At 38.5% G+C, this 26,809-nt stretch overlaps 1 protein-coding gene across 1 annotated transcript; it reads right to left on the bottom strand.

Moving 5' to 3' along the window:
* Positions 1 to 7,961: 7,961 nt before the first annotated feature.
* LOC107484983 (protein SCO1 homolog 1, mitochondrial) lies at positions 7,962 to 15,336 on the bottom strand. Its single transcript, XM_016105525.3, has 8 exons — positions 14,896 to 15,336; positions 11,145 to 11,293; positions 10,759 to 10,950; positions 10,516 to 10,606; positions 9,752 to 9,964; positions 9,216 to 9,305; positions 8,958 to 9,090; positions 7,962 to 8,322 (listed from the first exon to the last, which is right to left on the bottom strand). The coding sequence occupies exons 2-8, from the start codon at positions 11,277 to 11,279 to the stop codon at positions 8,214 to 8,216; spliced, it is 963 nt and encodes a 320-aa protein (XP_015961011.1). The 5' UTR covers positions 11,280 to 11,293; positions 14,896 to 15,336; the 3' UTR covers positions 7,962 to 8,213.
* Between the last annotated feature and the right edge of the window lie 11,473 nt (positions 15,337 to 26,809).

The raw sequence follows: 26,809 nt of genomic DNA, 5'->3' as shown, positions 1-26,809 counted from the left end.
GATTCCGGTATTGAATGACTGTGACGAGCTTCAAACTCCTGAAGGCTGGGCATTAGTAACAGACGCAAAAGAATCAAGGGATTCTATTCCAACCTGATTGAGAACCGACAGATGATTAGCCGTGCTGTGACAGAGCATAGGAACGTTTTCACTGAGAGGATGGGATGTAGCCATTGACAACGGTGATGCCCTACATACAGCTTGCCATGGAAAGGAGTAGGAAGGATTGGATGACTGTAATAGGAAAGTAGAGATTCAAGAGGAGCACAGCATCTCCATACACTTATCTGAAATTCCCACTATTAATTTACATAAGTATTTCTATCCCTTTTATTTTCTTTTTACTATTAATTTTCGAAACCCAAAACTGTTTAATCTGCCTAACTGAGATTTACAAGATGACCATAGCTTGCTTCATACCAACAATCTCTGTGGGATCGACCCTTACTCACGTAAGGTATTACTTGGATGACCCAGTACACTTGCTGGTTAAGTTGAACGGAGTTGTGAACTATGGTATTGGCATCATGTTTTTGGCGCCATTACCAGGGAATGAAAAGCAATGAATTTTGCAAAATGGAATAACAATTGAATCACAATTTCGTCCACCACTTGCTTCCATGCTAGGAGCTCTTGGATCATACCAATACATCTTCTTGTATTTCTGGTAGCCAAGCTCTTCAAACATTTTCTTCAAGTCAAACAAATTTACTAAGTCTAGATCCATCGGAGGAAATCTTTTTACATTGCCATTAAGATAAAGAAGTCCAACCTTGTCATCTTTGACAAAACTTCCCCCATGTTGAAAGACAGGAATAACCCAATCAATCATCTATAGTTCACAAAGATAGAATAACAACATCAAGGTAAGAATACAAAATATTATCCTTAAATCAGAAACTTCTACATAGCAATGACATACCAAACCCTAACTTCTCTTATTTGGATAAAATTTCATAATCAGATTAATCCATGAATAAGTTATGTTTATCATAAAATATTGCATTTTTTTTATGTTAACTTCATATATGTATGCACTACAACACTTATCAGTAACCCTTTTGAAAAAGTTTCAAAGAACCAAAAAAACACTTTTATTTCCAACAACTAATAGTATACTAGCAAAAACAACTACTTGAGGATCACACAGTTAAACAATGACAACAATGATCAACTATACCATCAACAACTTAATCAAGAAGGGATATACTAACCTCGACTAGTGGCAGTGGCAATCGATAGACTCACAGAACCTTCTTCTACAATAACTTTGTCTCATACAAAGCCTAGCATCGACAATGTCAGCGGAGGTGGTCGGAGGACTAGCGGTCGACGTGGTGGTGGCTTTCTTCGTAAAACCTATGAGAAGATAAGGAGCTCCGAGTAATTTTGTTTTGGTGGAGGGAAGGTGAAGAGATTCTTCGTATTAGAAACCCTCTTCCTATCATGAAATGACGTCATTTCTTACTCCTAAATGCAACGTTTGTATCCATCCAGCAAGGGATAAATCTGTCTTAATAAAACACGTGGAACCTAACGGCTGACTCATCACCATCACACGACACATCACCTCATTCCGTTAGTGGTTAATGGATCTGAGTTCAAAAGGACCAATTTGTTCGACGCCAGAAAACATTGAGGACTAATTGAGTAATCAATTTTAGTCGGGGACTATAACATCCACTTTAAAATTCTTTGGGGACTAATCTAGATAAATACTCTATTATTATTTAATGAGTATTTTGAGAATAAAAAAAAATTATTTTACCAACCTAAAGCATCTTTTATTTCTTTTAAAAATAAAATCTTAAAATTATAGTTAAAAAATGAGTAAAGTATCATTTATGTCCCTAATATTTGGGGTAAGTCTCAAACCTGTCCTAACCTTTTAAATGTCTTATTTGTATCCCTAACATTTCTAAATCGAATCAATGTTTTCCTATCGTCAAAATGACTAACATTTCGTTAACGGCATTGCATCGTGGAGGTTAGTATACACGGTGGCAGGGCATTTGTTTGTTACTGTTATTGAATTATAAAGAAAAAATAAATAGATAAATGTCAAAATAGGTCTTCTTCAAAACCCTAATTGCAAAATCTTGTCTTCTCCTTGCTGCTGCACTTTCTCTCAAGCTCGATTTTCTCTGCTTGAATAAAGATGGAGTATAAAGCATTCCAATTTGAAGCGACGCGAAGCAGCAAGCAGGCAACACGAAATAGCAACCAAACACGTCGAAGGAGGACAACTTGCTACTGTAGGGAACGGCCTGTGCTCGCCACCTCATCGATGGGAGAAAATTATGGCCGTAGGTTTCAGAGTTGCGTTAACTTTGGGGTGAGGTTTAGCCATGTGTTTATTTGTTGTTAAGTTATATGTTTAGACAATTTGTGGGTATGACTCGGTTGTCTCATGTTTGGTCTAGATTGGAGAAGAATGTGGATATTTTGTATGGGCAGAATTAGAGGAAGATCCCCCCACAAGGGTTAAGGTTAAGAATGAAGGTCAGGAATTTGAAGGGCAAATTGGATAAGGTTGAGTTCAGGTTCATGGTTGCAGTTGGAGTTGCTTTAGTTGGATGGACAGTTGCACTAATTTTAGTTTTTAAAAAAACAACCACCACAAAATTTTGGAGACTTTTACTGCAATGATGTTGCTGGAGATGATGAAGTTTAGGAGAAAACATTTTATCCTTAACTTGTGCTCTGTATTTTGGCTTTGAAATAGTAGTGATATTGAACTCATTACTGTTTTGTTGAATTCAATGAAATTGTAATGAGATGATGTTTGGTTGAATTAATTTGAATGAAATGCTAGATTGTGCATGTGTAATTAATTGAAGCAGCTTGTGATTGCTTAGAAACCTGACTAGAGATAGTGCTAAAGATTATTCTTGAAGATCTTCTTGTAGATCCAGCAACTTTGTTTGCCTAGTTAATAGCCACAATACAACATTATAATCTTTGAATGCAATCAATAAAAATGAAGCCCAAAAATTTGAGAACCAAGTAGAGTACTTACCGACGTAGTTGCAGCTACTTTGAGCTTCTTTGGATAGGTCCGTTTGTTGTGACCTGTAGCAAAACAATAGGAACACTTCTAATTCTGCCCTTCGCAAGATACTCCTCCCCTAGTTAGGTTCTCATCTGCAGCTTTATTCCGTTTCAGTTTAGGCCTTCCAATGGATTTTCTATAGATTGGTGGCAAAATGTCATCAAATTGTGTCTTTTCCCATAGGTTGCGACCATTCGCGGGATATACCACATGTTGGTAGCACTCAGAGTAAGTAGCTTTCTTATAACAGCTTGCAACAAAGTTGTCCACATTGAAGCACATCTTCCTAATGCAGGTCATTGCATGAGCATAGGGTATTCCGGACAACTGAAACTTCCTGCACAAACACTCGTGAGTCTTCAAATCAACCACAAACTTCTCTTTACCTCCATGGATACTAGTTACCTCATATTTGTCATGACCAGCATACGTGCTCACCCACTTACCACTTGCATCAGCTTGTTTTTCAACCTTAATCCTGATACGGGGCAACGCCTCTCTTGGGTATTCAATTATCCGATCCCTATTATCAACCCAACGCCTCATTATGTATACTCTGATGTCTTTAAGCATGCTCACTATTGGTTTCTCTCTAGCGTCCACAATCACAGAGTTAAATACTTCACACATATTATTTACCAATGTATCACACTTAGACCAAGTACCAAACTTATGTCGGCACCAATATCTGGTTGGTATCTCCATGAGGTGGTTGTATGCTTCATTATCAACCTTTTGGATATCAGCCATCCTTCTCCCCCACTCTTGTATGTATATAAGTAGCTTTTGCAGCATTCCACATTATCAATTTTAGTTACAACCCTGGGAATCTCTTCCTGAAATTGTTGTAAATATGTCTAACACAAAATCTATAGTCCACTCCAGGAATGAGCTCATAGAAGGTTGGAACTAAACCTTACCCTCCATACATAGTTGAAGCAATAATTAAAATAGTATGATATTTGATAGGCACAATGTTTGAAATAGTAATTCAATTACCTAGGCACAATTAAATTATTAACTCAGTTGGACAAGCACAATTCAAACACTAACTCATAAAAGTAGAAAAAAGTCAAACAACTACAAAATACTAAATACTAACACTAGGATCACCAGGGCAACAAGACTAAATACTAACATTAGGATCAATAAAGTAGCTTTCAGTTGAGTTGGGTTTAGAAATAAGTACCTTCTGTTGGTCATACATGAAGGTGGAGCTCGTTATCTTATCACAGCCAAAGTCATCACATAGATTGGTAAGAAACCAAGTCCATGTGCCCTTAGTCTCTACTTCAACCACTGCATAGGTTATTGGCAATATCTGGTCGTTCGGGTCCCAGCCAATATTCGTGAGAAGTTGACCTCCATATGGTGTCTTGATGAAGCACCCGTCAAGGCAAATTATTGGTCTGTAAACCATAAAACTCTTCTTGCATACGTCAAGGCACACATAGAATCTTTGAAACTTTGGCCTTAAATCCACATCCGGTTTTGGTCTCTCAGAAGTAAACTCAGGTACTCTCTCCACTTGCAACTTCACTGTAGAACCCGGATTAGACCTCAGCAATTCATGACAATAGTCATAGAGTCTCCGATACTGCTCTATGTACGTTCCTTGTAACTCATCAAATGCAAACTATTTAACTTGGGCAGCTTTAGGCTTAGTCAGCTCTACATTCCACTTGATGTATGCTTTCTTCATCAGTATGGAGAGCTTTATCTTTAGATTCTCAGCAATCTTTTTTAAAAACACCTTGCTCAACTATTTTGCATGCATAATCCCGATTTGCAACTCTCTTGAACAGCTGTGCTTGTTGTGGCAGCTAGTTAGTTGCCATGTTTGCTCATTCTTCATCTTCCCACAGTATACAAACCAGTTGCAACCCTCCACGCAAGTAACCTTCACTCTCTGAAGATCAACCTTAGCGAACCTCAAACCCCTCCCAGTGTGTACAGCATAGGCAGTAGCACAATCCTTAAACTCCTCTCTTGATACATAAAGAGTTCCAACCTCCCACTTGTTCTCACTCATGTCCTTTAGTTGCTTGTGCAATAGGTACTTCTTGGCAACACTATTATCATCATCATCATCATCATCAATAATAGGCATATCCAGAAAATCTTTAGATTTATATCCTTCTTCCTCATCACCTAAACCTGCAACAATCTTCTTCTTACCTTTGTCACTCCTAGTTTGCTCTGGTGTATATGTTTGGGTTTGACTTGGTGCAGCCTCAAATGTATCCCTTACCCTAATATTGACATCTACTAACCTCTCTACCCCTTCCTTGTTATCATCACTGTCACCAAACACAACTTTAGCAGCACTATCTTCTGAACAATAACCATTTTTGGAATTAGAACTCTATGAATCACAACTATCATCTTCACCACCCTTGGGTTCATAGTCCTCGTCCTCACTACCATCACTACCCTCTTCTTCTTCATCTGATTCATCTGTTCCATCTTTTTTAGTTTCAATTTCCTCCACATTTGGGCCAGAATTTGTCTCCACTTGTCCAATTGCATAGGCCTCAAATGTAATAATTGGACCTGGCCCATCAGATCCACCAGTTTTTACTTGCATGGTAATTTCAGTACTCCCTAACATGTGTACAACCTCAACTTTTTCATAGATATCACTAGTTTTTTGAACTACATACAGCTCCACTTTATCCTCTCTACCCCAATGTTAGCTATTTCCATTGCATTTTTGTCAGTTCACAGCATCCTTAAGCCTTCTTCTGTACTCTCGTCCTGTGATTTGTACCACATTGCTACAGTATCTTTCTTCAAATACCCTTGTTTGCTCACTATGTCATAAACCTCAATCAGGCTCCATTCATCCTCATTGCAGTAGTTTATCACAATTGTTTCCCCACCCAAATACTTCAAAGACCCTCCTTAAAGTCCAAAGCTACCTTGGTGGTAAACTTTGACACTAAAATAACTCATCCTAAACCACACACCCTATTACATCAGGTAAACATAGTGAAACAACATCAACCGTAAGCACAAATTGAATCACCAAAAAAGAAAAGTCATGCCCTAACTAACATAACCAAGGAATATTTTTTTGGGAATACAAAAAATCAACTAAACCCTAAAATACAAATAATCTCATATATGGCCATCGCTCTTCGTGGAAATATTGCATAGAACTCCCAAAAAAAAATATTCCCTCATACATACCTTGTCGAACGAAATTACTCTGTCACTAGAACAAAAGGCTAAGCTTTCATCCAACACTACTAACAACGATCCACCAACTACCTTCAATTTGCAACCCCTCCCTACGATCAGTCTCGAAGAAGAGTAAAATGTGTATGGTAAGGAGAACTGGAATGGAAACGTTGCGTACAAATGCTCTGTTTCTTCAAAGTTGTGTTTGCTACAGTGAATATTATAATGGACGCGAAGAATCAGACATGTATTTGTTAACCTTTGGGTTCACTAACTTAACCTCCACTTATGCAACGCCGTTAACTAAATATTAGTCATTTTAATGGTAGGACAATATTGATTCGATTTAGAAACGTTAGGAAAACAAATAGGATGTTTAAAACGTTAGAGACAGGTTTAAGACTTATCTAAACGTTGGGGACATAAATGATACTTTACTCAGAAAAAAAATTGAATAAACCGATCCAATTAAAAAACGCAATGGTTTGTTTTGCGTTGAATTCCATTTAAAAATAAAATCAAACTTATCAAAACCCAAAAACACCTTTACAATTTGTCCCCTGTTAAATAAAATGGGTATATAAGAAAGAAATCATTTGATTAAAGTGTTATTTTGACTAAAAGAATCATCCACAAAAATAAGTAAAATCCATTTCATTGATTTTTTTATTATTTTAAAAAAATAAATTAGACACCATTGTTATGCATTAATGTTTATACCTAATCATCCTAAATTTTGATCCAATGTGAATGGTCTTCATCATCTACACACAAAGCTTAAACATATGGCAATAGCATCACATAACTCTTGTTTATATTTGTTTTTGGTGTTGTTATGGGTTTCAATGAAACCTGTGATTCCTGAATTCTTGCTCTGATTGTCTGAAACCTCATTTATAAAGTATTTCAACTTCCATAAGTCGACTCACTCTGCTTCAGGAATGCAAAAACATTCGTTAAAATGCTCATAGTATTTCTTCATTCCACCAGTCCCCGCTATGTTCATAATATTTCTTCATCTTGCAACCTAACATCCAAGGCCATCTCTTCGCCACACTGTTATAGTTCCTCCCTCTCCTTGGACTCCCTTCTCCTTGTTGTCCTTTGCAACGGTGGGGCTGCTGCCGATTTTCCATGCAAAGTGTGAAGGGAGAAGGAAAAAGCCGATTCAAGAGGGTGAAGCACGGATCGGTTACAATACTTAAAGGTTGTTCAAGTGTGATGTTTTTTTTATTTCAGTATTTCTCGACCGGATAATTCAAGTACTAATGTGCCATGGTCTCCAAATGTAAAATTAGGCCTCTCAAATTCCAAGCAAAATTGTCATCAAACTATAACTTAAGATTGCTAAATGACACATAAATAGGTTCAACTAATCAACCACATTTTATTGATGCAGATCATCAATAATCAAATCCAAAGTGACCGTTTCAAAATTGTCTTGCATCCAATGTAAGCACGTAAAACTTTTTATTTTTCACATAAAGTCAACGATGATTAATTATCCCACCATTTAGACTTTCAAATTCCAATCAAGGGGTAAATAATTGCCCTTGCCCATGAGGAAAGGTTTCACATTCAAATCCATTCACAAGAATAAAAGATCCACTAGACCACACTCAATGGTTTGTCAAATTCATTTTCGATGTCTATTTACATTTGTTATGCATTTGGATCAAAACACTTTTGCTAACATAATAATTGAGCACATGAATCAAAATCCAAATTAAATCAAAATCCAAAGTATAAACCATGGTTTTATTAAAACTGGCCCCAAAATTTCACATATTCCGTGATTTCATTTTTGGAGTTTAATATCAATCATTAAAACAATGACACTAATTGAATTGCCGCTCTTAAAACATACCAAATCTCTAGAAGTATATTCAGATTTGATAGTGTAATCTTCTATGTCCTATCTTAAAGCCAAAAGCTCTAACAATTTATCCCCAAAGGATGTATTAATAGAATGAGATAATTACTTCTTATACTGCTTTATCTCTTTGATTATTCCATCAGTCAGAGAGTCAACATCATTGTTCTTGCCAAAAAACTTCACAAATTCCATGTTAGGCCCCATCAAGTACCTACAAAATTACCAAGTTATCAGATATTCATTATTTAACAGGAATTATATATCATAATAGCCATATAATCTTGCAGATGGAACTGCACATAAAATATAATTATGCACAAATAACAAGTAAACAAGAAGCAAAATCAGAAAGAGAACCAATGGTATACATAGCATGAAAATGAAATTTCCAGATATGCATCCTAAACAAATGGCTAAAATGTTCTCTAAATTATGTCAAAAGGCCATGATATTAAATTTGAATAGAAACTCATTAATATTCAAAGTTTTATTTATTTCAATTTGGTGCACGCTATTGGCATTTGTCAGGTAGCATGCGTTGTCAAGTTCCAAAATATGATGTATAAACGGGTGTATATGTGCACAAGTGAGTGCATTTGTGCATAGTACTCATCATGCTGGGTATTAGAGATCTTAATTTCATAATCATCACTGTCCACCATTGAACAGAATTATGTCAGATTAGGCCATTCCCGAATTTCATTTTCATGGTAAAGATTCTGAATTCACAAACAAACAGGTAGCATATAAACACAGCATGAGTAACCCGAGACATGTAGTAGATGTGATATATAGGCAATAAGATATGTTTTCTGGTGATAAAAAGAAGTAAAAGAAATTACATACATAACTATGGAGTGGTCAACAAGATAATCTGAATCTTCCTCTGCTGTCTTCATATAATAAACACGATATGCACGGGCTACACTTTTTATTTCTTCTGGGGTACCAGTTAACCCAATCAATGATGGATGGAATTCTGAAAAACAAATTACCACAATGATATTACAACTAGAACTCAGCAACAATATTTATCTATGAAAAAAATAGAAAGTAAAAAAGAAGCAACAAAACTCGAGGTTAACTTAAGTTTGATGCAGGTACCTTTGACATATTCCCGCACTTGTTCAACAGTATCCCTCTCAGGATCAACAGAGATAAAAACTGGTACAATTTCAATTCCGGCTTTCGCCTCTGCAAGGCACCAAACAGATGTATATATATAGCTATAAACTCATTGTTGACAAGGTCAAAAATCAAGATTAAAAAATAATAACAAGCTTTCAGAAGCGGCCTTCTAATCTTGACAACTCATGCCACATAACTAGCCTTCAATCTCATAAGAAACAAGGCACACTGTATCAAGTATCAACATAGTTGCTGTGGTGGTGGAAAAAAGTGGCTGTTGGTATGTCCGACAAAAGTCAAACTTTCATGTAAGCACTTCTAACTTGATTTTTTTCGCTATTTCCATTAAACTGTTGCAACTCCGGTAAACTTGAGATACTAATTGAATCCATATCTCATGACTCCGTTGAAAAAAATTTAGGATTAAAGCATATTTTTCAAATTTTTTATTTCAGAATAACATGACATACAAGTATTGCCATTAATCAGCCCGACCAACAAGAAACACATACTTATTTTATCAACAGCAGCTGCTAACTTCACTAGTTCATCAGGGCAGATATCTGGGCAATGTGTGAAGCCAAAGTATAACAGCGTCCATTTGCCCACGAAGTCCTTTTCAGTTACATATTTCCCATCGTGGTTGATAAGGTGAAATGGCCCCCCAATTGCAGCTTTTCCTGCCGAAGGTCCCTGCTTAACTGCCTCAGAAGCAATACGTATTTCTGCAACAACAAAAGTTAAATCAATAAATGGAAAGAAAATTATTCACCGCACTCCAGAATCAGATTAAATGCAAACAGAAATGAGGCTAGTTGATCTGATCTTTTTACACTGCCTATAGTTAAAAAAAGAAAAGAAAAGGTCTGGGACAATATGTAATGCACCCAACTTCACCCTGGAGCTTGTTTTGAAAATACTATGGTCTAAGGCTTCATAAAAAGAATTTACAAAGAAACATGCCAAGCTTTCTTTCTTCTGAAGGAGCCCTTGAACAATCATATGATAACAAACAACAAACAAACGCCTTACCCCACTAGGTGGCATTAGACTACATGGATCAAACGACGCTATTGAATCCTATCACGTATCATGTCTATAGTGAAATTGTTTATGCGTAAATCTCCTTTAACCACCTCACATATGATAACATGCTCAAATAATGGCTCAACCCTGAATGCAAAGGAATATGCAATTAACACAGACACAACTCGCAAATGGCATCCACATCAACATGCACAACCACAAAAATGCTCAACTCACCATAGTAATCTACCTTCAATATGTCGTTTCTTTTCCCGGTCGTAGTATACTACCAATCCAGCTCCAGTGACAACCAGCAAAAGAAAACTCAACCAAGAAATAGGCTGCAAGACCCAAATGTAATGTCAGCTCACAAGTTCAGATAGCAACATGAATCAAACAATGCAATAACCTTACATTACATCAACTGAATATACGTAAGAGGGCAAAAACCAAAACGAGATCTAAATCACTGAAATCAACTTTAGATACACACCGATCCACGAACTGATTTCCCAGCATCACTTTTCTGATCTCGTTCGTTCCCAGACTCTCTTCCTTCACCAGAATCACCTTTTTCAGAGGTACCTTGTGCTGGCTTTTCTTCTTTAGCATTACTAGCATTAGTTCCCGATAGAAGCCTCTGATACAACATCAAGTACCCATTACCATAACCTTGGTTCCCAACCTACAAACGCAAAAGAAAAGCAACACAAATAAAAAATTGGGAACTGACCCATTTCAAATGGAATAAGAACAACAATACTTGGAAGCCAAATAAAACAAACTTTAGGAAAAAAAAATTGGAGCACAGAAGAATAAAAATAAATTTTTATTTTCTATAATCATAAAAAAAACAACGGAAAGGGAATTGAAGTGAACCAGGTGAGGGTGAGTTGAACGGTGATAAAGATGATGGGAGAATGGTGGAGAGAGCGACGTGGGTCTGCCATGGTTTTGAAGAATGCGAGCAGCGTAACGAAGGTTGTTGGTCTTGGCAGAAAGCATGGACGCCATTGAATGAAAGAAATCTGTGTGAGTAGCACAAACCAAACCTTAAACCTCTTTAAAGAGTTGAACACACTACAGGACAAGAGTTTTAACCAAGGATATGAATAATACGATAATTGAACCAAATATCAAACCAATGGTTTAGAACCGGTTCAAGAATTCAGAAATTTGGCCAGTTTAACCATAATAATTGAATTATAATATAATTATAATCAAACCAATAAAACACAACAAACTTAAAATACAATTAAAGAAAGAAAAAGTATATGTAACCGACAATATTTTTGAACAATACCTATCAAAATGAAGGTAATAGAATGGATCAAAATGAAGGTAATAGAATGGAAGTAAGTCAAACTAACCCGAAAGTTCGCTTGATTTAATTCGTTACCAATTCTATAAACTAAACTCATGAGCTTGTAAATTAATTTAGAGCCTGAATTTGAATTTATATTGAAATAAATCAAGTTTGAGTTTAAATAAATTAGCTCATAAGTTTATAAAATGGCTCAATTATATATATGCATATAAAATTATAATTATATATTATATATTTTATACTTTTAATTTATGATAATAATATATAATTTTATACACACAATTATAACATTGTTATTTATTAAATATATGAGAGTGCATTAATTTTTGTCATATTTAAATTGTAATATATTTGTTTATTTTATTGTAGACTAAGTAGATAATAAGTCTAATTAAATTATTTATGGTAAAAGAGAACGCTACTTTTAATAAATAAAGAAAAAAACCTTGATTACAAGAAGGAAGAATTAAAAAAATGTTACAAAAATGTGATATTCGTAGTTTGTACCAAATAACGCCACAAAAGATATGCAGTGTTCTAGACTTCTAGTTATATAGATCACCCACCCTTAAGGTTTTGAAAATCGAATTATTTTAGTTACTGATTTATTAATTCAATAGGTTCAACTATAATGTCATTGGAATAATTAATTTATAACAAAATTATATATATATATAAACACAATAAAATATAATTATAATTTAATATAAATCTTATAATAAAATTATTATAAGGGTTATAACAAGTACAAATTAAAAATATTATATTAACCAAAATGTTATCAATTCATCCAAGTACAAATTCAAGAAGTCAAATAATAAAATTATAACAAGTGCTTCATGATTGATACTATCATTTATAATTAAAAAATATATAAAAATATCAATCAGACACAAATTATACAAGATCATCATGAATTGAACAAGGGCAAGAACAATTATAAGTTTATAAACAGCAACCCAGCAAGTTAACAAATTATAGCAAATTATAAGCCAGGAATAATTAACAAGTTATAACAAAATATAATAAAACAAGAACATGAGCATGAACACGAACTAAAAATCACAATAACAACAGGAACGATTAAAACACAGCATCAACACACAGCACCAATAGGAACAATTAAAACACATCAACAAAGTGAACATATGAGAATGGCCACTGCTAAAAACAATAACTTCATACATATATGCTCAAAGCCTCAAAGAATCAAAGGCTAAGCTTCCATACACATAGTGGTAACTACCAGCACTGGGAAAGTGAAGACCCCAAACAAAGAAACCTTCAATCACAGCTTAAAACAAAATTCACAATCGCCTCAAGTTGAAGCAGCAAGCAACTTGAAAACGGAAGCACCAAAAACCAACTTCCAAGAAAAAGATTCAGATCACCAATCCCAACCAGAAATAAAACCAAAGCTCAAAAACAAAGAGATCTAACACAGTGATGATTGAAGGGGAAAAAAACCCCAAGAATCACCTTCCACTAGGGCTGGAACTCGAACACAGAAGAGGGAGAGGGAGAATAAATGAGGCCCGAAACTCAAACAGACGACAGAGAGGGAGCACAGATGAGGAACTCAAACTAGAAGACACAGGAACAGAGAACAGTTGGAGCGCGGCAGAACAGAGGCGGCGCGGCGGAAGTGGAATAGAGGCAACGCGGCTGAGATGATTCGACGAGTTGCGACGGCGCTGGAGCAGTGGGGACGGCGGCGACAACATAGCTTGAAGAAGAGGGAAAACTGGTTCTGAGAACCGGACCGGTTATCAAACCGCTTTAGTTACTGGTTCACTGGTTTACTGGTCCAACCGGTATAACCGGTGGTTCAACCGGAAAAACCGTTTTAAAATAGAATAATAAATAAATTATAAATATGCAAGTATTAAGTTGAGGGTATAAGGTAGTATGAAGCTTTTCTAATAGAGTGGTGAATTACTCTCTAAGGATTTTCCTTTTTTTATATTAAATGCAAAATTGCCAGATGAAAGCATGATACCAAGCAAGTACAATTCCTCATCAGTACACAAAATATTAAAAGAAATATCTGACAAGAATAGGAAGAATATCAAATGAATTATCATAAATCCAACTAAAAAATAAACATAGTACTCAGATAAATAAATTTAATAACAAAGTTGGTAGTGGACTAGTGCTAGAAAGGCTTCACCAAATGAAGGTGCATACAGGCTTTTAGAGACAATAGACTTGGATTTGTGCAGTAGCATTTTGGATGAGTTGTTTTGAAGACCATTTGGTAAAACTAAGCTTTGAATAGGTACAATACAGGCTTCACCAAATGCTCATAACACACAGAAAGACAGTTTCTCAAGATACATAAATAAGTGCTCATCCTCTGAAAATAATCATCTGAATCGGTATAAGGCAGGAAAAAATGACCATAAGTCCCTTTACCTAAGTCAAAATAAACAACCATATCTGAACTCAACAATAAGCATTCAGCACCAAACATTACAAACATTAACCAATAATCACACTAAACCTGCAACCAGCAATTACAAAACAGCAACAAACATGCGTACATTATAAAACATTCCAAAACAGTGATGACACTAAACCTGCATAGTAAATAATCTCAAAGACAATGATACCAATATCCAGCAAATAAACAATAAATACACAACAACAATTTAGCAAATAAACAAGAACAAGACCTAAATAGAAAATCCAACAAATTAAGTCGCAGCAACCTAACAATTTGACAAATTAAAACAACAGCAGCCCAACAATTTACCAAATTATCAACTTAACAAATTCAAGAACAGAAAATCACAACAAAACAAAAAAAAAATTAAAAGTAACAGAAGAACACAAGAACAATTAGCAAATTAACAAGTTCACAATAACAGTTAAAAAATTTACCAGAAGAACACTAATGCAAGTGGAATCATCATGCTAATATATTTTCTGCAAAGATGCTATTTGTACAGCTAAAATTTCCTAATTACTATGATCCAATTATTCTAATTTCACATGCAATCAACTTAGTAAGTTTCTAAAAGCTAGAAATTATAAAACCAACCAGAAATATGGTTAAAGCATTTCATCAAACATGTTGAGTGCGGTAAAATTAAATCTAAATAAGAGAATTCAATGCTTAATTTCAATGTGATAGAGAAGAGAACATAACTATTGTAACTTTAATTTAATCTATGAAAAAATCCAAACCACTACCAAATCAAATAATTACTTATTGCAATAGAAATCAGAAGTTGCAGAGTTTGAAGAAGAGTATTGGTGTTGTGTGAGTGTATTGTCTGGTGGCGGGTTTAGGAAACTCACGGCGGGGACAACAGAGAGCACTTCGACGGCTGAGTGGAGGCGCGGGTTGGTCGCAGAGTTTGAAGCAGAGCAACGTGGCTTCCAGACGAACGCGAACTCGAACGGTGAACAGCGAGTGAACGCGAACGGTGAACGCCGAGCGAACGCGAACGGTGACGCGAACGTGAACGGCAAACAAACGGCGACGGAAGCGCGGCTGAGCAGACAAAGACGACGGACGCCGAGCTCGAGGAAGCAACCGCGATCGGTGACAGCGAACAGGGGTTGAAGACTTGGAGCACGAGGGAAGCTAGATGACGGATGGCGAACTTTGAGTGCGACGGATGGCGAACTTTGAGTGCGACGGACGGCGGCAGTATGCCACTCCTTGTGGCGGGGGTGTAGGCTTACAGTGCTAGGGTTTTGTGGTTGCGTTTGTGTGATTTCTCTGACCGAAAGAAAGAAAGGGAGAACGGGAGAAAGAAACGAAGGAGCTACCCTCTTTTGTGTAAACCGGCCGGATTCCGGTTCGATCTGACCGACCGGTTCTCATCCGGTTCAATGGTTTTTTGCCTGTTTTCTGATTAGTAGTTTTATATACTGACCGGACCATTAATGTTGCCGGTTTGCGGTTAAATCGGTCCGACCGTCCGGTCCGGTCCGGTTTACAGAACATTCAGAAAAGATGGAGGCTTAGGGATTTCCGGGTCTGGGAGTCGGTGTCGCGCGAGGAGGGCCCGTGGGGATTTAAAGAATAACATCTTTTTTAAATTTATTTTTAAATTTTTAGAATTAAATTGGTTATTATTAATAAATTTTTAATGGTTAAATTAATTTTTAAAGAATAAGATCTTTTTTAAATTTATTTTAAATTTTTTTAATTAAATTGGTTATTATTAATAATTTTTTTTTTTAAATTAATGTTATAAAATATTAATTAATAACATATATAATATTTAATATATCTAATTAGATATTAATTACATATGTTTATGAAATTTTATTTCGTTATTTTTCTTAATTACAAAAATTTTATTTCCAATATAATTTAGATAAGCCCAAACGTAAGTGGAAGGTGGTCTTTGACTTGGTTTACGTCTGGGAGTTGTCATCCAAGTTGTGTATGTGAAAGAATGGGGTGGTACTTGTAAAGACACTCCGATGCCTAAGTCAGCAAGGGATTAAGTAGGTTTAGAATGTCTTGGAACTTAGAGATACATGAGGGGTATCAGTGTATTTATAGTGGTGATCCAATAACCACCGTTGGAGTAGTTCCACTTCTGAAGGTGGATAACCGCCCCTTTATCTTTGGGTGGTTGGGATATCGCTTCTGGAAGTGGGCAAAGAGATTTTAAGGGGCAGTTACTTATTTGAATAAGTGTTATCTGCCAACTCATGATTAGTCCGATTTCTTTGGGGAGGAGCCTATGCCGAGCCCGACCTCTTTAGATGAGGTCGGGTGGGTGAAGGTCAAATCTTTGGATTGGACCTTTTTGGCTTATCTTGGACTTGGGTCATAGTGTTGGGCCAGGGTAGGAACAGTGCCCCTACTCGAGTCCAATCTCTTCAATCTACTAATTGAACTCGGGGTCGTTCAAATCGGGAACCGACGTGACTTTGGCTTGAAACCGACGTGATTCTAGGCTCCTCAACCGTTGTGTCTAATCAAACGTCGCATCTGTTTGGGTATTTACATGTAGGGGCAGTTACATTAGTAACGGTGCGTTTCTTTAATGATCGCGTCTTTTTACATTTGTGTCCCTGACATGTTATAAATACTTTTCTCTCTTTCTTCTCTGTTTGCTTTTGTCTGCCATGTTTCTTGCTTGCACTTCTCACTCATTTCAAAAGAAATTCCTTTAGCCTTCCCTCTTTGGGCACTTCGTCATTGCTGTGACTACTTCTTCTCAAGTCTTCAGAGAAAGGTTAGACTTTTCTTTATCTTCCTCTATCATTTGTATAATGCTTTATCTCTGTGCTTTGTGTGTTTTGAGGAGATTTTCATGCTTTTTGCTACTCTGTTGTTTACACTGTGAGACGTTGGCATTTGTTGTTGTAATCTGGTGATTTTTTCTTGCTTTGCTTTTGGGGGAAAAATACTGCTTAGTTTTTGGGAGCCTTGTTTTTGATGATCTTTTATTTTTCTTTGTAGGTCTTATTGCTTTTATATCTACTTCTTAGTTGTTAGAAAAAATGTCTTCCCGTATCACTGAGACCCTTTCGAGATGGGTAGACGATTCTCGATGAGAAATGATGTGTGGAAAACGATCCAACACAAAACTCACCGGCAAGTGTACCGGGTCGCATCAAGTAATAATAACTCACATGAGTGAGGTCGATCCCACAGGGATTGAAGGATTGAGCAATTTTAGTTTAGTGGGTGATTTAGTCAAGCGAATCAAGTTTTGGTTGAGTGATTTGTGTTTAACAGGAAGTAAATGATAGTAAATGTAAAATTGAGTGATTTGTGTTTAACAGGAAGTAAATGACAGTAAATGTAAAGGGAGAAGGGAAAAGTGCAGTAAATTGGAGAACAGGAAAGTAAAATTGCAGAAACTTAAAGAACAAGAAAGTAAATGACTGAAACTTAAAGTGCAAGAAACATAAACTGCAGGAACTTAAATGGCAAGAAAGTTAAATTGCTAGAAAGTAAAAGGGAATTGAGGAATGGGATTGCAGGATCTAAACAAAGAAGAAGTAAATTGCAGCAATTGATTGAGCATAAATTGAATCAGAAACAATAAGCATTCAGACAGAAAGAAAATAAAATGCAGCAAAGGTTCACAGAAGAACCAAAAGTAAAATTGGGTCTCATGTCTCAAGAGACTAGGTAGCAGAGCCTAGATCTCTATTTGCCTTCTTAGATCCAAGTTCACAAAGCAGTTGACAGAAAATTGAAGAGAAAGCAGTAGAATAACAGAAATCAGATTCAATTATGCAGAAAACAAATTAAAAGGAGTTTGAATGGGAATTGAGACAGAATTTCCTCAATTTCACACACCCAAAACTTAGAAACAAAAGAGTAGAATTGCCCAAGTAAGAATGAGGAAGGAGATCAGTCAATTCTCCCTTGATCCTCTTGGTGCTCGGACAAGTCTCTCAAGAAAGCTCAAAGAAAGTGCCAATTCAAAGTAAAAATTGAAAGTAAAGGTAAAAAGTCAAAAAAATGATAAAAGGTTCCAAAAGGTCCTCAATTACATCAAACTAGCTTCTATATATACACTTGAGCTGGTGCGGCGTGGTGCGAGTCTGGCGCGCCCTGATGCGTGAGATGCTGCCCTGCCCGCGCCAAGGGCAGGGCAGGAAAAGTTGGTGCTGCCAGGGACGAACGTTGCGCGTGTTGGTGCTGCCAGGGATGGGAATTGGTGCGCCAGGGACGAGCGTGGTGCGCCAGGAATGCAGAACGCTGCCCTGCCCGCGCCAAGGGCAGGGCAGAAAGTTGTGGTGCTGCCAGGAGGGGTCGTGGTGCGCCAGATGCTGCCAGGAACGTCCCATGGTGCGCCAGTTTTGCTTCTTGGTGCGCCACACACAAAATGCTGCCCTGCCCGCGCCAAGGGCAGGGCAGAGTTCTTTCCTTGCACGCCCCGTGTTCGAAACACGGCTTGGGCACAAATTCCATTAATTTCCTTGGTTTCTTGGCACGGCACTCATCCTTAAGTCTTGGCTTCCTCATGGTTCCTTGTTCGAACCTTGTAGCATGCATGGGTGACATTTTCCCTTTGAATTTCTTCCTTAGAGAGCCCGATTCTGCCCTCCACAAGGGCAGGGCAATGTTCTCTTCCTCTTGGTTCCAAGGCACATTTTGTGCTCTGCCCTTGTAGTGGGCAGGGCAGATTTCCCTTCCTTGTTTGGTTTTCTTATGTTGCCCTCTTAGAGGGCAGTCTGCTCTTGTGGAGGGCAATGTTGCCTCCCCCATTGCATGCGGCACGCTTCTTATTCCTTCAGCCACGCTTTCCTTTCCTTAGGCTACACTTCTTAGGCCACGCTTTTCCTTTTCTTTTCTTTTCTTCACCTATAATAAACCAAAACAACACTCCAAGTATCACTAAATTCAAGAGGCTTATAAATCAATTAAAATTCAATTAAAATTAGCTTAAACCTCATGATTTATCATTAATTTCATGGTGGTTGCTTGATTTAGAGAAGTTATGCATTTTCACTCCAAATCACTTACTTAGGATGCAAGAAAGTGCATAAATGCTAACAAAACAAGTGAAATTAGCTTGAAAAATGGGTATATGATGACTTGTCATCAAGAAACCTTTAGTAGATACTGACTACCTTACCCAACTTTGTGTTCATCATAAGATCTGTAGTTTAGAGGCCGATGAGCCTAAATACGAGTTGGTAGCCCCGGGTCCTGAAGACCGGGTTCGTTGCGGGAGGGATGCGAATTCTGACCCTCACTTTTTCTTTATATATCATTGTCTTTTTACCCTTTGGGGGGTTTCCTTCCCCTTTTCTAATTTTGAAATAGAGGTTCTATCGCACTGTCGAGTTGCTCCTTCGCAACTCTACCCCAACTATTGGGGTTTCATGAAAACTTACTAACTTGTCAGCCGAGAGTTAGACTTCCCGATTTCTTTAAAGATCTTTTTCTATCTTTTCCATCTACCAAACCATTTAGCGCTCAGAATAATAAATAACAGTGGGTATCCTTCCGAGCTATTCATGGTCGGAAGGTCTTTCCGATCTTTGATGAATCCTTCCATGACTTCAAAAACTTTTTCTTAGGGTCCAAGCCGTAGAGGGCTACCATCCCTTTTTCTTGAGTGATAACCATGAACCCGATTTCCTCTTTATTGGTTGGAGGCCTCCCCTATTGAAAAGTATGGTTTGGAGGATTTGGACGAGGTTGAGGAGGCCATTGTGGGTTTTTTTCGAGAGGCTTGGGGGAAAGGCTCCCCATCTGGATACTAAGAAGTTTCTTTTGGGTTCTCCGAATTTTGTTTGGACCCAACTAGGTAGTTTTTCTTTTTTGTAGTTGTTTCTGAAAATTCCGACTTGTTGTGTTTTCTGATTCGTTAGTTGATTGTTTTTTGTCTTTTCCCTTTTAGAGATGGTGAAAAGTGGCTCTAGTGCTTCCTAACAGAAAGTCTAGGATGCCAAGAGAAGGGCTCCGAGCTGATGCGGCTAGAGTCGGGGCTGCTGGCGTTCCTCTTCCTCCTCCTCATGACTCGGGAACCTCCTCTCGCCCTATCCTGGTATCCTCTGCCTCTGCTTCTCCTCTTCCTCCTCCTATCCCCCTAGTCCGACATCCCTCCGAACCTGAAAAGAAAAAACACAAGACCTCAGAGTCTTGTTCTTCTCCTTCTGGAGAGGCCAACTTTGATGGTCCCAAGTTCGTTCGGAAGCACATCTTTCCTCATAGCCAGATTGCTATGGATGATGCTTTCCTTCGAAATCATCTTCAAATTTTGGTTCAGGGGGGCGTTCAGACTGCTGGAGTCTGCACTGCTCTACTTCATATTGTGGAAGAGCTTCAGGGGAGGATTGTCCTTTATCAAGAAGAGGAGAAGCGACTTCAGGGGGAGGTTGACTGGCTGAAGGAAGAACGGGCCCGGCTTCAGGAAAGGGAGAATAAGCTAATGGCTCAGTGTGCCATGGTGGAGGGTCTGAAGGAGAAGGCGGAGCAGAATTACGTCAGGGTCTTCTTTGAAAATATTGATCTTCAAAGGTAGTTGAAGTCTAATCGGGAAGCTTATTAGGAGTTAGAGGATTTGATTGTGGAGAGCTCGGAGGAGGCTTGGAGGGTGTTCAAGGAACAGATCAGAGTTATTGCTCCTGACTTGGACCTTTCTCCTCTCCATCCTGACAAGATCGTTGTTGATGGAGCTATTATCTCCCCTCCTCGTCCCGAGACAGACTCCGAGCTAAAGACTCGCAGGCAAAGGATTGTTGAGTCTCCTCCTCGTGAGGAGCAGCAGGAGGGATTCCTACTGAGTTCTTCAGAAGCTCCGACTTTCACTATCGAAGAGACCGCTCCGACTCCTCCTGTTGCAGATCCGAGCTCTCTTCCTCTTAACGATTCCGATCCTCCTTCCAATTGATTATAGCTACTTGGGGCCCGGCTTGTGGGCCCCCTTTGAACAATTTATCTTTCTTTATGTTTGTTGTGGTGGTTTCTGACTTTGGCCTTTTGGCCGTTTAACAAAAAATTGTTCTGTTTGACTTGCCCTTTTTGGATAAGGGCTTTTAAGAAATACTTTGCGTGTGCATGCTTTTGTTGTGATTTTCATAAGGTTTTTACGAAAACCTTTTGATTTGTGAAAAACTCTTTTTACTAGGCAGGCTATTTTTGTCTAAGTTAAGATTTTTCGAAGACTTGAAACTGCCTTTGCCTTTTTTAGGGGATTTTTCTTGTCTCTTTTGTGTTCCTCTTGTATTTGATTTTTGCTTATTGAATTATTTTCGTAACTTAGGTTATTCTTGCAATGCATTTTGATTTTCTCGGGTTTACCGACTAGTTAGTCGTTTAAGTTATTGAGATCCCGAGTTATCATGATTGTCTTTGTAATCTCTTTACACCGACTTGTACCTCGTCGTTTTATCCTGCCGACTATTTATTTCAGTCATGGGATTTTCACGCTTTTTTGAGCTTAAATCGATGCGTATCGTATAGTAATGATGATAACAATAGAATTATAGAGAGATAGACAAAAAATATTTATTGTTTGATGGAAGTAACTTTTGACTTTAGCTACTAAGGGATTTTTAAGACTTATTGACCCTTAGCCTCTAATTTGATGCCTCATTAAAACCCTCTTCAAGAAAATCCTTTTTTGGGAAGAAAACCATGAAGTCGGAAAAAAGAGTACGTTAGGGAGTGTTGTTTGCTTCTAACTATAGTATCTCCTCATGTTGCAAGCATGCCACGATCTTGGGAGCTCGGAACCACTCAAGTCGGTTACTTTGTAATATCCTTTTCCTAGGACTTCACTTATCTTATATGGCCCTTTTCCAATTAGCAGCGAGTTTTCTTTCACCCGACTTGTTAACGCTGATGTCATTTCTGATCAGGACCAAGTTGTCTGAGGTGAAGCTTCTTCGAATTACTTTCTTGTTGTATCTGTTTGTCATCCTTTGCTTCAGCGCTACTTCCCTTATCTGGGCTTGTTCTCAGACTTCAGGGAGTAATTCAAGTTCTTCTTTGTGTGCTTGAATGTTGTCGACCTCCAAGTAGAACCTCACCCTTGGACTTTGCTCGTTGATTTCAACTGGTATCATGGCTTCTATACCATAAGCAAGTTGGAAGGGTGTTTCTCCTGTTACAGACTGAGGTGTAATCCGATATGCCCATAGTACTTGAGGGAGTTCTTCCGCCCAGGCTCCCTTTGTATCTTGCAACCTTTTTTTTTAATTCGGCCAGTATAACTTTGTTGGCTGCCTCAGCTTGCCCATTTGCTTGTGGGTGTTTGACCGAGGTGAATTGGTGCTTGATCTTCATGCTGGCTACCAAGTTTTTGAATGTAGAGTCGGTGAACTAAGTACCATTATCAGTGGTGATGGAGTGGGGAATTCCATACCTTGTAATGATATTCTTGTAGAGGAACTTCTGACTTCTCTGTGCTGTGATAGTGGCTAATGGCTCTGCTTCGATCCACTTCGTAAAGTAGTCCACTCCTACTATTAGGTATTTCACTTGTCCAGGAACTTGGGGGAAAGGTCCGACTAGGTCTAACCCCCATTTTGCGAAAGGCCATGGAGAAGTTATACTAATGAGTTCCTCGGGGGGAGCGACATGGAAGTTGGCATGCATTTGGCATAGTTGACACTTCTTTACGAACTCGGTGGCATCTTTCTGCAAGGTCGGCCAATAGAACCCAGCTCGGATGACTTTCCTGACTAGAGACCTTGCTCCGAGATGATTCCCGCAGATACCATTGTGAACCTCCTCTAGGACTTCTGTTGTCTTCGAGGTTGGGACACATTTTAACAATGGTGTGGATATCCCTCTTTTATAGAGGATATTTTTCACCAAGGTGTAGTTCTATGCCTCCCTCCAGATTTCTTGGCCTCTTTTTTCTCTTTGGGTAGGATGTCAAATTTTATGTATTCGAATAGTGGGTTCATCCATCCGAGGTATAATCCAGATACCTCAAGAACATCTTGCTTAGCCTTTGTTTTTGTGACAAAAGGTTCTTGGAGAGTTTTCTGGATAAAGCTTCTATTATTCCCTCTTGGCTTGGTACTTGCTAACTTGGAGAGGGCGTCCGCTCTGCTGTTGAGATTCTGAGTTATGTGTTTGACCTCGGTCTCCGAGAACTGCCTAAGGTACTCCAAGGTTTTGTCCAAATACCTTTTCATATTTGGGTCTTTAGCCTGATACTCCCCATTGATTTGAGAAGTCACCACTTGAGAGTCATTGAAGACCAATACTTTAGTTGCACCAACTTCTTCTACTAGTTTTAATCCAGCAATCAAGGCCTCATATTCTGCTTGATTGTTGGAGGCTGGGAATTCAAATTTCAGGGAGACTTCTATTTCAGTTCCTTCTTGGTTGACTAGTATTATGCCTGTACTGCTTCCGATTTTGTTGGAAGAGCCATCCACATACAGTTCATAATTTGTGGAGGCCTCCTCTTGATCTCCTGCATACTCGGCAACAAAGTCGGTCAGACATTGGGCTCTAATCACCGTCCGAGCCTCGTACTTTAAGTCAAACTCGAATAGCTCTATGGCCCATTGAACCATTATGCCCGCAATGTCTATTTTTTGAAGAATTTGTTTCATGGGCTGGTTCGTTCGAACCCTTACTATATGGGCTTGAAAATAAGGTCGTAGCCTCCGAGACGCCACTATTAAGGCATACGCAAACTTCTCGAGTTTTTGGTACCTTAACTCGGGGGGCTTGTAGAACTTTGCTGGTAAAGTACACTAGATGCTGCCCGACCTCATCTTCCCGTATTAGCGCTGATGCCACAACTTTATTGGCTACAGACAAATACAGGACGAGTTCTTCCCCGACCTTAGGTCGGGTCAGAATTGGAGGTTGGCTTAAAAACCTTTTGAACTCCTGGAAGGCTTCTTCGCATTCAGAAGTCCATTCGAACTGGCATCATTTTTGTAGTAGAGAGAAAAGTGGTAAGGATCTCAGTGATGATCCTGCCAAGAACCTGGAGAGAGCTGCAAGCCAGCCATTCAGCTATTGGGCCTCCCTTAAACAAGTTGGCCTTTTCATTTCTAGGACTACTCTTCCCTTATCGGGGTTGGCTTCAATTCCCCTTTGTGTTAACATAAATCCTAGAAATCTACCAACCTCCACAGCGAAGGTGCACTTTGCGGGATTCAATCTCATCTCGTGTGTCCTTATGGTGTTGAAGACTTGCGAGAGGTCAGTCAAGAGGTTCGTCTCATCCTTGGTTTTTATCAGCATGTCGTCCACATATACTTCGATTAAACTCCCAAGGTGAGGTGCAAGCACCTTATTCATCAACCTTTGATACGTGGCTTCTGCATTCTTTAACCCAAAAGGCCTGACCACATAGCAATAATTTGCTCTAGGCGTGATGAAAGATGTTTTTTCTTGATCCGGCTTGTACATCGAAATTTGATTGTATCCTGAGTACGCATCCATGAATGATAAGTATTGATATCCCGAGATGGAGTCTACTAGGGTATCAATATTTGGGAGTGGATATGGGTCTTTTGGACACGCCTTGTTCAGGTCTGTGTAGTCAACGCACATCCTCCACTTGCCATTCTGTTTCTTGACTAGCGCCACATTTGCCAGCCAAGTTGGATATTTGACCTCTCTGATGAAGCCGACTTCTAGGAGGGCTTGTATCTGCCCTTCGACCACTTGAGCTCGTTCGGGTCTGAGCTTCCACCTTTTTTGTTGAACAGGTCGTGATCCGAGGTATACTGACAGCTTGTGCGCCATGAGCTCGGGTTCTATCCCGGGCATGTCAAAAGCTTTCCAGTCAAAGTGGTCAAAATTTTCTTGTAGGAGCCTTATTAGCTTCTGCCTCAAGTCTTCTCTCAAGTTGGCTCCTATGTTGGTATTCTTTCCGTCCCCGTGCCCAATCTGTACCTCCTCAGTCTTTCCCCAGGGCTATGGTCGCAATTCTTCTTCAGCTCAAATTCCTCCGAGCTCTATGGTATAAACCTCCTTGCCTTTACCTCTCAGGGTTAGGCTTTCATTGTAGTATTTTTTCACTAGTTTCTGATCTCCTCTGATGGTTGTAATTTCCTCGGGTGTTGGAAATTTCATGCACAGATGGGGGGTGAATACCACTGCTCCCAACCGATTAAAGGTTGTTCTGCCTATTAAAGCATTATAGGTTGAAACCATATCAACGACTATGAAGTCGATGCTCAGAGTTTTAGATTTCATTTCCTTTCCAAAAGTTGTATGTAGGGGTATAAATCCTAGTGGTTTTATGGGTGTGTCCCCCAGCCCGTATAGGGTATCAGGGTATGCCCTTAACTCTTTTTCGTCCAATCCCAACTTGTCGAATGTTGGTTTGAACAGGATGTAGGCCGAGCTCCCCTGATCCACTAATGTTCTATGTATATGGGCATTGGCGAGAATCATGGTAATTACCACCGGATCGTCATGTCCAGGGGCAATCCCCTGCCCGTCTTCTTTGGTGAAACAGATTGTTGGAAGGTTAGGTAGCTCGCCCCCGACCTGGTAGACTTCTTTCAAGTGCCTCTTACGAGATGACTTTGTGAGACCTCCTCCAGCGAACTCTCCCGAGATCATATGTATATGTCTCTCCGGGGTCCGTGATGGGTCTCTTCGATCTTCTTCATCTTTCTTTCTTTTCCCATGATTGTCTGACCTCTCCATGAGATATCTATCAAGTCGGCCTTCTCGGGTTAGCTTTCTATCACATTTTTGAGGATGTAATAATCGTTTGTTGAGTGCCAATATATCTTGTGGTATTCTGATGATTGGATTTTTGATGGTTTAGAATCTCACTAATGAAATCTCGTCGAAGTATAGTTTCTAAATCAAGCAATAATCCTTTCATACAAAAGATTGTTTGTCACTAGTACAAACCCCTAAAATTTATAAACCGAAGTATTGAAACCTCGGGTCGTTCTCCCTAGGAATTACAATAAAGTGTCTTGTTATTGGTTATGAGTTATTTTTGGGGTTTTGATAAGAGGCATGAAAGATAAATGACAAGAAAGTAAACTAATAGCTAAAAAGGTCTTGGCAAGGGTTGGTGGTCAAGGATCTCTATCCTAATCACTAACCACAATTATGTTAATTGGCAAGGATTAATCCCATTAAGTCATCCTCTAACTAGTAAAGGAAAGTCAAATGAGCTATATCAATCCTAGTCCATAAGTCCTAACTCTCCACTAATTCAATTAGTGAGAACTAGTGTCAATGGATCCCAATCATCAATTACTTGGACATTAGTAACTCAAGAAATCCTAAGTTACCTTTCCAAGCGAAGAGCATAAAATTCTACTCTAAAATCCAACCAAGCATTTCATCAAACACTTGGAATGCATAAAAGGAAAGCATAGTAAATCAATAACAAGTACAAAATCTAACAACAACTAATTGCAAAGAATTAACAACAACAAATCAAATGAACACAATTATTATGAATTACCTTGAATTGAATGGAAAGAAAATAGAAGAGACAAGAGTAGATCCACAACAAAATATAGAAGCAACATAAAGGAGATTACAACAAAAGAATAGAAGAAGAATGAATGTAACAATAAGGAATTGAAAAGAAAAGTAAAAGAGAGCATGAATTAAAACCTAGATCTAAGAACTAAACCTAATCTTAATCCTAATCCTAGAGAGAAGTGAGAGCTTCTCTCTCTAAAAATTACTTCTAAAACTAATCCTAATGAGTGTGAATGATGCTAAAGTCTAGAATCCCCTCAATCCTTGGTCCTTTAAATGCATTTTGGTGCCAAAGCTAGTTGGGATTGGGCCCCACAACTCTTGAGAATTCGTTGG

Source organism: Arachis duranensis, chromosome 4 (assembly GCF_000817695.3).
Source record: "Arachis duranensis cultivar V14167 chromosome 4, aradu.V14167.gnm2.J7QH, whole genome shotgun sequence".
NCBI classification, from domain to species: Eukaryota; Viridiplantae; Streptophyta; class Magnoliopsida; order Fabales; family Fabaceae; genus Arachis; species Arachis duranensis.
This window is presented reverse-complemented; position numbering and strand designations above follow the sequence as displayed.

Excerpts from the sequence above, each read along its gene's own strand:
- LOC107484983 (XM_016105525.3), bottom strand. The coding sequence starts at position 11,279 with ATGGCGTCCATGCTTTCTGCCAAGACCAACAACCTTCGTTACGCTGCT. Across the intron at positions 10,951-11,144 it reads GTTCAACTCACCCTCACCTG|GTTGGGAACCAAGGTTATGG; the intron begins GTTCACTTCAAT and ends TTGCGTTTGTAG. Across the intron at positions 8,323-8,957 it reads GTTGACCACTCCATAGTTAT|GTACTTGATGGGGCCTAACA; the intron begins GTATGTAATTTC and ends GTAATTTTGTAG.